The 12,360-nt window shown below is 41.7% G+C and overlaps 1 protein-coding gene across 1 annotated transcript in view; it reads left to right on the forward strand.

The window, feature by feature from the left end:
* LOC146179164 (uncharacterized) overlaps window positions 1–12,360 on the forward strand; it is a 68,368-nt gene that overhangs the window by 17,789 nt on the left and 38,219 nt on the right. The window contains exons 2-3 of the mRNA XM_084580132.1: window positions 2,005–2,349; window positions 4,533–4,671. Of these exons, the coding sequence (XP_084436258.1) occupies window positions 2,005–2,349; window positions 4,533–4,671 (484 nt within the window). The remainder of the gene's footprint in view (window positions 1–2,004; window positions 2,350–4,532; window positions 4,672–12,360) is intronic.

Raw genomic sequence — 12,360 nt, forward strand, 5'->3', positions numbered from 1 at the left:
GCGTTTAAGTAAACAGCAAAGGCGCACAGATAAAAAAAAATCCACATTACAGAACTCTGGATACTGTACCTGGATAGGGATGACGCTGCGGATTGCCGAGGGGCTCATACACGACTCATAGAGCAATTTGTAACTGCGCTCGGCAGCGCGGCCGGTGGACCCCGCCACGTCTCGGCTGTCAAAATACGCTTCTAGGCGTCGCTAACAGAAACCGCCAGGGACCGAAGAGAGGTCCAAGCACAGCACACTAGGTTAAAACGTGAAAAGCGCGAACAGAACGGCGAGCGCTGACGGATGGACACGAAGCGAACGGATGAAGCGAACAAAATATGGCGGCCAGAGCGGGATAAGCGTGCCGCTCATGGTTGCCAGACGTACTTTTGTAAACGCTCTATTGCTCCAGGTGAGGGCAAGCATCCTCTAAGGCATTGCACTTGCTCTTTTTGTGGCAAAGTCAATCACACACACAACACACACTTCCAAATTGGTTTTCAGTAAAGCGATGGTGGAATTCACGCGTGGCTGACGTGTATTCAGCCACTCTTTCAGCATAATCTATACATAGGGATCTTGGTCAAACCCTTGTCCAGCGTTGGCCCATTCACGCATCCTCTTCCTTCACTTTTCAAGACATATAGACCGTTTTTCCTCCGTCTCTTCAGCGCGTTATTTTCTCTTGGTCTCATTATGTCTAGCTTGTGTGGCTTCTCTCGAAGAAGATGCCCGAGAGTCTTCATCGGATGGTCGAGGTCGCTTTTCAGCTCACCTAGCTGCATCGGCAATTCTCCATGCTTCCAACCTTTCCTTGCATTGTTCCTCGGTTTCTTTGGCGCATTGTTTTCGCACCTTTTCATTCCAACGGTCTCGCCACGCAGGCCTAGCGCCTTCACAATGGGAACTAGAGCAGCTAGCTTCAGAGTCGCACAGAGAGGCCGAAGTACTTTGAGAAGCAGCACGCCGTTGCTGACATCGTGTGGCACACTCTTTCTCTGTTTCTTCAGCACGTTGCTTCTTCCTCGCCTCAGTCTGTCTTCTTGCTCTCTCCTTAGCTTTATCCATAGTGAGACTGCTCAGCCGAGCTGAAGCGTGGTGGGTTATGCCCCAAGGTACCTCTCTAGCACCCTATCGCATGCTAGCAACGGCGAGGGGTGGAGCGCGCGCGTGCCATCTGCTAGGCGCAGCGCGGCTCAGTCACCGTAGCTTCTCTTTACGACGTAGCTGCGACCACCCGAGGTCTTGCTTTGGATGTCGGAGTGTTGCTTTCACAACACAACGAAAAGTGTTGAAGAAGACATAAGATGTCAGATTGTCTACCAAAGACGGGAGATAGGAACACATAAAAAGGTCCACTGTGTGGAAATATAGCTTATATTGGTCTTTTCAATCTTTGTACTAGAAAACCTAAAACCAATGATGGAATTTTTTCTGAGCGTGCTCTACATGTACTTATATACATAGCACTAGCTTGATCATCCATTCAGCGATCTTTGCTTTTGATCGATCCTTTATATTCTTCGCATGTATGACTGATGGTATGAAGGTGTGCTAAATCGTTTACAGATTTTTTTTATCATTACACCTCTGCACTTCATCTCTAACGTTGCTCCTTGGTTCTTTTGTCTTCTACACTGGGCTCCACAAAGTGTACATTAGCATTGTCACTTTTCTTTGACACATTCCAACTATTCAGCGCTAAAAAAAATATATGTTGCTCACTGTTCACATTTATCTTAATGTACTAACCTTACTATATTGCTTGCATTACTTTATCTGGTATTCATCCCTCCTTCCCCTTTCTCCAAAGGATTTAGGAGAACCCTTTTCTGAGTAGCTTCCTAGTGGTTTTCTGGTGTGGTTGTTGGTGGCGGCATTCTCTTTGCCCCAGAAGAGGGCAAGTGGAAGTGTTTCCTTTCATTGAGTCTGTGTAGGTCAGACTGATACCATGTTGTGTCTCCGAGAATTGTCCACACGTCCTCCTTTGTCCCTGCTTCATTGCACTTGCAGGCACAGCCGGTGTCCAGGTGCTGTGCACTGCCACGGTGCAGCTCTAAGACGGGCCCTGACGTTGTGTTGCACCCGTTTCCCAAAGTCCCGCTCCTGCGCCAGGCTTGGATCAGCTTTGTGCGCCAGTGTCCTGATGGTAGGGGCAGTGACTGGATACCGCTAGATGGGGAGGAAAGCTTCTTGTGCTCACGGCACTTTGACGTCAAGTGCTTCACACATAGTTCCTGCACAAAGTGTTTGGGCCTGCAAGCAGATGCTGTACCTTCACTGGATGCTGGAGAGGGCTGTTTCCTTTCCAATGTCATGGCCAGCTCTTCCATTACTGCAGATGCAGACATGTCGCAGGTTTGTACCGATTCAGTTGGTGCGATGTACATGTTAAAGGGACACTGAAGGCAAACTGAAGTTGGCCTGTATCAATAGAACAGTTCTGTGTTGCAGTGACGATTAGAACGACAGAAGTTAGAATCACATTATTATGACAGGAAGCAGGGCTTGTGTAAGCTTGAAAAAGGTCAAGAAATGAAACACAGGTATTGCTGCCTGGTTCTTTTCACAATGAGTCTATTGTCTCTTCACCACCAGTTTAATGTGTATGCCTGAGGCTAGGTGTCACTGTAATTCACTTCCTAACAGTGATCACGGAGTCCTTGGCCTTGACATCACAAGGCTGAATGAACTTGCAAGGAAGAAATAATATTCAGTTTTGAAATTCGACTTTCTCATCAAATTTGTTTCTTCTTATTACTGCAAAAACATCAACATAACCACAGACAGCCACTTCATTATGCAGGCTGATAAGAGTAATGTGTAATGTCCTTTTAAATGGTAGTGATTGTTTCTTTTGGCCGCAGGTCGTTTTGAGCAGCTTTTGAGCATACATTCTGTTAACCGTGCAATTCAGTCTAAAGGCATTCAAAATTTTGCATCACATTTTTGGGTGAAACCACTACCAGCCACATGCAGTGTTGTTTGGAACTGAGCAGGTGGTTTGAATTGTATCAACCATGCTGCCCAGAGATGGGCTTGCCCAAAAGTGACCCTTTAAGTTTAAATTCAACATTAAATTGCAACCACTTGCTGACAACGCATTACAATTCTTGTATTTCTTTTAGGCAGTAGACCTTACAAAAAAATTTCCTTCATGCCCCTGTCACAGCTTTGTAGTCTAATTCACTTTTGTAGACCTGTGGGGCATAAAATGTGCCATATTTGCCCAAACCTTCCATTCCATTTGATCAATTTTGTTGTATTGTTTTGAAGACGGTATTCACAGAGTAGGCAGTGAAGCAAGGGGAGATTTCAGGTTGTGCCACTGGCCGTTAAAGGCATGGCATGTTGTGATTGTCCCATGCTTTTACTTTCCACCGTGTAAAAGAAGATGTCGATGCTCCAGGGCTGAGATGAGGATGAAGACAGTGATGGATTTTAAGAAGAAGGTGCATTAATGTTCTGCAGAAATTCCTCGGTGCTTCAGGAGCAATAATCGAAGTGCATTTTAAATAGTGGTGCGTACAAGTGTTTGACCAGATTTGCCCAGTACTTTAAAGTGCTGACCTAGATTGCAAAATTCAGAGACAATGTGAGAAGCAGGCAAGTCAGGTTGACTGGTTTATATTAGCAGAAACGATTGAACAGCACTGTCACACAAGGTGGGAGGGGAAGACGAAGACACAGTACTTATGCTGGGTGTCTGTCTTCATTGCTCTGCCATTGTATCCATTAATAAAGTGAGAGATGATGTTCCTAGAGTGACTGTTGAACAGTGCTTGTGTTTGCAGGAAGTGTTCAGGCTGTTGTAGGAGTTGGGAAAGGGACAGCACTGGCATGAGCGCTTCGTGCAAAGCTAGGAGCAGAAGCAGTTTGCACCATGTAAGCTTTGGTCGCAGTGCATTTTCATACTGCATACTGTCTGGGCCTATTGTCAAGACAGGCAAGAAGATAACCTTTTTCATCTTTATATAGGTTGGTACGTTTGGCCCTCAGAACTAACGCTTGGTGCAGATGCGAGTAGGTGCAGCTGCGGTAGCAAGCTGTGCACGTCTGCTCGCAAACGCATGTTACAGATGTTGCATCACACATATTTATTTGTGCGGCAGTGGTTCATAATGTTAGTGGCAGGCTTTTATGGTGCTGGCAAAGGCATGTTGGCAAAATGGCAATGTCGTTTGGCACAGTTCTCACCTTTGCTGTGTGACCCAATGGTGTGGTTTTAATCTGTGCCACTACTTGGTATGGCATTAGTGAAGCTTATTGGGTAATGTAGTGAAATATATTGCAGTATGCAGAATATGCAGAATGTACGTGGCTATCCGGAACGGCATGGGACATGGATGTGTTGTAAGGACCGAACGTTTACAGCTGTTTCCATGCATATGTGTGCGCATCATGGAGTAAAATATTGTTTTTCTGCTTATGTGTCGTGGCTCTAAACAAAATGCGAATATTTATTTCATCCCCAATGGTCCGATGTCTGCAGCTTTTGGCGTTGATCGTGCAATATTAACGAGTTACCCCACACTCTCCAGGATGATGCATCGACCCAGTACATCGCTCAAGACGCTGCTCGGTCAGCAGAGCTGTTTAACCTGTCCAAGTTGACACAGTGCCCCTGGGTGATGAAGTCTACGCCCACACAAACTGAGCAAGGTTTCATAGAGGAAAAAGGTACCAGACACTCATATTTTACTTGGCACTTTGCTGGCCACACCTTTCCTATCGCTAGTCTATTGTCAATGGTTTGAGATTTTATTTATTTATTTCCCGCTTTTCAAGTGCTCCTGGACAGTTAGAGCCATCCAATGGACAACCAAGAAACTATTCTCTCATTTTCAGTTTTCTTTATAAGTTACTTGCGGCATGGTTAGAGGGGACACCCCTGTAAGTCTGGTCACGCCACGTGCATGTTTTTCACAGCATCACACTGCTGCTCTATGGAAAAAGTCATGTTTCCTTGAAGCCTGATATATCTAGGGACAAGATTGAAAATGATTGCAGTTGCAGCGACACACAGGACAACTTCTGTTGATCAGATTTTAGCATAGACACAAACTTAGAACACCAACGGCTATCCACTGATAAGTTTTGTCTTCTTTTATGAATTGTTTCATGGCTGCCGTGCACTTATCCAAAGGTATCCTGCTTGTTTTAAAGTTCTCAGTTCTTATCTGCAGGTTGTTATCCTTTGAGAAGGAACACTTGCCTACAGCGAGTCGTTTACACTACGAGACCGGGGGAGTGTCGAGAATGCCAGCTCGTCATGACTTTGCTCGCTGTTACAATATTCACTAAGGACAACATCATTTCACAAATCTCACACAGTCTGTTCATAAAATGTTGATACTATTTACCGATATAATGAATAACTTCTTCCTGCAGAAAACATATATTTTATATTTTAATATAGCGGCTCCGTTGTACACTTGCCAAGCCTAGTATCAGCTCTGACTAATGATCAAGCGTTTCGATGTTCTTCGAAACCAATAAAGCGAACAATTAGGCTGAAAGCTTTTTAAGCAGTTAGCCATAATGGAGGTTCACTTCACTGCTGTAAAAGTTGCCTTCATGAAAGCTTTCAACTCGGATGTGTTAACCATTTGGTCCAGTGCGCACTGTTTGAGACAAAAGTTAACAGAGTTTAAACGGGATGGACTTTCTGTTGAGTGAAAAGCTATTTCTTGCGCCCGAACACTGCAGGATTGCTCGCATGGTAGCAAAAGAGCTCTGCATGTCTGGTTCATGCTTTGACTCTCAGGAAACGAGAACACCAGAATCAGCTCCGTTCATATTTGTCGGCATTACATAGTATGGTCTCAGTGAGACCAAGCAGATGGGCATGTTTGTACATGGCAGTTTCAGTAACATTAAAGCACATGCTCTCGCACTTGGCATAGTAACAAAATAAACAAAACAAACAAATGTTGGTATTTCAGTGCTAAAACATTGATAATCTTCGATAATAATCTGAACAAAATAGTGTATTTGTATAGCAACCTCGTTAAAGAAAGCATGCCTAAATAAAAAAAATGATGAAATGTCAATTGTCAGGGTATGCAGCCATGGTGGGGTACCTACAAACTTTTTCCTTTGCTTCAGTGATGCAGGCATTGCGAAATCAGGTGGTAGAGCCGTACATGAAAGTGCTGGAAGATATATATAGTGGCTGCACAGCAACCGTAGTTCTGCATAAAGAAAGTAACAAAATTCCAATAAAGAAAGGTGTTAGGCAAGGAGACACAATCTCCCCAGTACTATTCACAGCTTGTTTAGAGGAAGTATTCAGAGACTTGGAATGGGAGCAGTTAGGGATAAGGGTAGATGGAGAATACCTCAGTAATCTGCGATTTGCTGATGACATTGCCTTGCTAAACAACTCGGGGGATGAATTGCAAATAATGATTGATGACCTAGACAGAAAAAGTAGAAAGCTAGGCTTGAAAATCAATATGCAGAAGACTAAGGTAATGTTCAACAGCCTCGGGAAGGAACAGCAGTTTACATTAGGTAGCGAAATACTGGAAGTAGTAGGTGAATATGTCTACTTAGGACAGGTAGTAACCGGAGATCCGGACCATGAAAAGGAAATAACAAGAAGAATAAGATTGGGATGGAGCGCATTTGGCAAGCACTCGCAGATTATGACCAGCAGCTTACCGGTATCGCTCAAGAGGAAAGTATACAACAGTTGCATCTTACCTGTACTCACCTATGGGGCTGAAACGTGGAGGCTAACCAAGAGAGTTCTACTTAAGTTGAGGACAACCCAGAGCTCAAGTTACCGACATTCTAGTGGAAATTAAGAAGAAGAAATGGACATGGGCAGGACATGTAGTGCGAAAAGAGGATAACCGATGGTCGCTGAGGGTAACAAACTGGATTCCAAGGGAAGGAAAGCGTAGCAGGGGGCGGCAGAAAGTTAGGTGGGCGGATGAGATTAAGATGTTCGCAGGGGTCAAGTGGATGCAGCTAGCACAGAACCGGGTTAAGTGGAGAAATATGGCAGAGGCCTTCGCCCTGCAGTGGGTATAATCAGGCTGATGATGATGATGATTTCTACCGTACCTATGCTTACTAAATTCCACTTACAGCTTGTTAAGCACTGTGAAATCTTTGTGAATGACCTTGTATAGTAGGGCATCGAGGGCCAAGGGCTCACTTTTTGTGACATGTTGCAAAGCACAGTATGTTCTCCTTGTTCTTGTGATTTGAAAATATTTGTTGTAGTGTGTGTTCAGGCTTGCAAGACATGATTTGTTGAAGCAACCTCAGGTTGAGATGCCTTCTGTGTTTAAACTTTTCTAATGAATGATAGCATTCTAGAAATATCTCAGGCAAGAGTTTCATTTGCTTTCGTGTGACCACAGCAGTGCTCATATTGTTACGATGAAATAAGAAAGGGGGTGCTTATTTACAGTGCTGTGGCAGCCAGACCAAGTGAAGCCTGCTAGCCCCCCGAAACCAACGCTTCTTTCTCTTCCTTCTTCCCTTCTCCGTGCTCTGCTTGAGACCAAGTCCGTAACACTTCCCCCGTCGGAGGTGAAGCCCTCCGGGCGAGTCAATTGTCAGCATGAGGATGACAAGGTTTCAGATGCGCGACTTGAGCAAGCTCAGTTCGTGAAGAACGTTGGCCACTTTTGGTGAGGCGTGCAATCTGATAGGTGAGGTCACTAATTTTCTCGAGGATAACATAGGGACCGATATAGTGCGCGAGCAGTTTGACTTAAGCCATGCTTCCTTAGTGGACGCCAAACCCAGACCATCTCGCCGGGGAGGTAGGTGACGGGGCGATGGTGAACGTTGTAGCGGGATTTCGAGCGCTTTTGTGAAGGAAGAGTTCTCAGGCGGGCTATCCGGTGGGCTTCTTCAATCGGCAGAGGATCTCAGCAATCCCAGGATCGTCGTCTGTGGAGAACGGGAGGATGGTGTCGAGGGTGTGTCGAGGAGACCGGGCGTAGAAGAGAAAAAATGGACTGTAACTTGTTGTTTTCTGTTGGGCGGTATTGTATGCATATGTTATAAATGGTAGCACAGTGTCCTTGTTGTCGGCGGCGACGTACATTGAAAGCATGTTGGTGAGTGTCCGGTTGGTTCGCTCGGTCAACCCATTTGTTTGCGGATGATAAGGGGTAGAATGTCAGAAATGTGTTTGGCACAAACAAAGGAGTTCTTCGACAACATCAGCACTGAACTGACGACTTCGGTCGCTGATCAACACTCGGGGAGGTCCATGGCACAGTATAACAGAGTGCAGTAAGTGGACAACAACAGATTAAAACAGACTGGAGGCTGTCGCTTCTTCCTCTTCCTTCTTCCCTCCTCCGTGCTCTGCTTGAGACCAAGTCCGTAACAATATGAATAAGCATCGTGTTCCAAGCTGTCGAGGAGAACACCATAGACTACTCGTATATTTGGAACTATGCACAGTATACATGGCTGCATATGCAGCAGGATAGGTCATCTAAGTGAGCTTTGAAAAACAAGACAAAGCAGAAACGGGCATAGGTTGAGAGGGCAATCTCAGCATAATACTGGAGCTTGTGAGGGCAGATGCATTTCTGCCAGTGGGTGCCCAGCATTTTCTGTGCTTGTGCTTGCTGCAGTCAGTTGCATAAGTGGCTTATTTTTGTGATGTTGTTTGTGCTGCAATTCAATAGCTTCAGAGCAGTGCTGTGAACTTTCATGCCCAAGAATATGGACCATCAGAGTATACAACAATAATTCAGGGGTGAAGGGGGGGGGGGGGGGGGGGGCAGAAGGTCTGATTTTTATGGTACTTTTTTGGCATAACCCAGCATAAAATTGTCATTTTGTTTCAGTGGGAGTTCCAATATGCTTAAGAGTGCACAATGAATATAACTAACCTATCTGTGTAAAAGAGAATCATAATGCTTAACTGTAGCAGAAGCCCCTTGGGACTCATCTCAAATACTTTTTGCTATTTTCTGATGTTACGCTTGTCTTGGTTACCTGCACACAAGTTCAAGCCACTTTTTGTGACTAGCCAAAGCAAAAATGAATGTTTTGCAGGTACTGCATCCTCAGCATTTGGATGCAGGGCCAGAAAGTTGACCAGTCTCAACTTTCATGCAGAGACTAATCTCTTACTAACCCGCCGGGGTGGCGCAGTGGTTGCGGCACACTATTACTATGCCCAAGGATGCAGGGTCGAATCCTGGCCCCAGCGGCCACTTTTCGTTGGAGGCGAAAAGCAAGGCGCCCATATGCTGTGTGACGTCAATGCACATTAAAGAACTCCAGGTGGTCGAAATTTCCGGAGCCCTCCACTACGCCGTCTCTCATAGCCTTAGTTACTTTGGGACGTTAAACCCCACAAATCAAATCAATTAATCTCATACTTTCTGCTCTTCATGGGATATCTTCACATTGAAACAGTGGCAAGGTTTTAAACACTGACGTGCCTCCTTGCATACTGGAACAATCTGAACTGCCCTTTTTTTTTTTTTTTTTTTTTTTTTGCAAAAATATACAGTAATGAAGTGTAGGCATCCCTCAGGAGCTGGTTGGCATGGCATTGAACAAGTACTGTGGTATTGGCATGAACCGCCCTATTTGGCGTCCTGATGTTATCCAAGCTCTTTACAAAACGGTGTACACATGTTACCTCTTCTGTTGTTGCTCTTGCAGCATTGTTAGCCTTTCAAATTAATTTCTGCACCTGCCATAGTGGCATAATGGCTTTGGCATTCAGCTGTAAATAAGAAGTCCAAAAATCAGATCCCAGCTACAGAGGTTAGATCTCTGTGGCAACTGAAGCTCCTGTATATTGTGTATGGTCATCCTGAGCACTCCCCAGTACAACATTCTTCATAGCCTACGTGCAGCTTTGCGATTTCAAAGGGATGCTGGTGACAAATGGAAGTTGGTCGGCATCACGTTCTAATCACATAGACTCCACTTTTTCTGAAAACAGCATTTGCAAGCTAGGGAAGACCAGGGATCAAAAAAAAAAAAAAATGCAGGTGTCAGCATTAGCGGCCAATTTCTCTTGTGAGATATGTGCATAAACACCATTTTTTATCCATGGATCCTGAAGCTATTCTACGACACTTTCCACTTTAAAACATGGTAACCTGTCCTTGTTGGTAAGGATGCGGTGAGTTTGTCAGGTGTCGAAATGATTTTGAATACATTTTCTAATAATAATAATAATAATAATAATTATACAGACTTCTTTCGTTTACCCTGCAGCGAGTGGAGTTCCTCAAGGTTCAGTACTAGGCCCGCTTCTCTTCTCCGTTTTTATTAATGATGTTTCCTCGGCGATAAAGAACTCCTCGTTTCTTCTTTATGCTGATGATATAAAAATATTCAAGGTAATACATTCTTTTCAAGATTGCTTGTTGTTGCAATCGGGCATATCTGCTTTTTCTGATTGGTGTGCGAAGAATCGACTTACCCTCAATTCTTCCAAAACTAGGGTTGTGTCCTTTACTCGTAAAACACATAGCTTTCTCTACCATTATTCTGTGAATTCTGTGCTGTTGGACAGGGTTGATGAAATCAATGACCTTGGTGTACTTTTTGACCGCACCCTCAGCTTCTCCTCTCACACTAAACGCATTGCTCAGCGGGCTATGCGCACACTCGGTTTCGTTTGCAGACTTTCGAGAGAGTTCCATACTCCACTTCCGTTCCTAAAACTGTACCTGTCCATATGCTTGCCGGTCTTGGAGTATGTGTCGGTTGTTTGGAATGGCACTTGCAAATCGAACTTGGACAAGGTTGACAGAGTACCAAAAAAATTTTTACGGATATTTCATTATCGCTTTCCTTGCGCAACTTCCCTCTCTCGCTCCACCAGGAGCGCCCAACTGAATCTTCCTTCTCTTCACTGCTGTCGTATCAGACTTGATATCATATTTCTGTACAAACTCCTTCATGGCCACATTATGTGCCCTCAGCTCTTAGAGTACATCCTACTGCGCGTTCCGCGAAAGAGGATGAGGGAATTCAGACCATTTCAGGTTTCTCCTCTTCATTCCCACTCCCCTCTGGACAGGATGCAGTGGTTATTTAACTCTTTTTGTCCTCACCTTGACATCTTCCAAAACTCGCTCTGTTCATTTACATTGGATGTTCGTAGCGTTGTATTTTAAATACATAGTACTTTATCACATATAACTCCCACTTTCTAGCCTTAATATTGTATTTACTTCACTTTTTGCTTTTTCTCCTGTTCAATGCTGTCTTCATCTTGAACTACTTTTTATCCGTTTCTTACTTATATTTCAACTTTAAACTTTATATTCGAATGTTACTGTCCCTTGTTCAATTTTACTTCTTTATTGTATTATTCTGTATTTCTTGCCTGTGTTTTAAGTACCATGCACTTGTTGCGCCTGGAATGGTTGTTTATTTTATGTATATTTCTATATTACTATAATGAATGTCAGTTATTTGTTGTTGTTTTTTTCTCGTCTATCTACTGTTCTTTTTTTTTTTTATTTTTTCTTTCCTGGTGTGCTCAAAAATTATCTCACTGTGTATATAAGTGATTCTACTCATTGTTTGCTTACTTTCCGTGATACTTTTCGTCTCAGTTTCATTTCATGTATTATTTATTTCTTTTTTTGTGTTCTCTGTGTGTGTGTGTAAACATGTTTGTGCTTTTTCGTTTTTGTTTCTTTTTTTTTTATTTGTGCTGCAGCACAAAGACCACATGGTTGTACCTGCGCACATTAAATAAAGATTGATTGATTATTATTATTATTATTATTATTATTATTATTATTATTATTATTATTATTATTATTATTATTATTATTATTATTATTATTATTATTATTATTATTATTATTATTATTATTATTATTATTATTATTATTATTATTATTATTATTATTATTATTATTATTATTATTATTATTATTATTATTATTATTATTATTATTATTATTATTATTATTATTATTATTATTATTATTATTATTATTATTATTATTATTATTATTATTATTATTATTATTATTATTATTATTATTATTATTATTATTATTATTATTATTATTATTATTATTATTATTATTATTATTATTATTATTATTATTATTATTATTATTATTATTATTATTATTATTATTATTATTATTATTATTATTATTATTATTATTATTATTATTATTATTATTATTATTATTATTATTATTATTATTATTATTATTATTATTATTATTATTATTATTATTATTATTATTATTATTATTATTATTATTATTATTATTATTATTATTATTATTATTATTATTATTATTATTATTATTATTATTATTATTATTATTATTATTATTATTATTATTATTATTATTATTAATAAAGCAATACTACTCTAGGTTTCAA

The sequence above is a fragment of the Amblyomma maculatum genome, chromosome 9, assembly GCF_055883805.1.
Source record: "Amblyomma maculatum isolate TAMU_Amacu chromosome 9, ASM5588380v1, whole genome shotgun sequence".
In the NCBI taxonomy this organism is placed as follows: Eukaryota; Metazoa; Arthropoda; class Arachnida; order Ixodida; family Ixodidae; genus Amblyomma; species Amblyomma maculatum.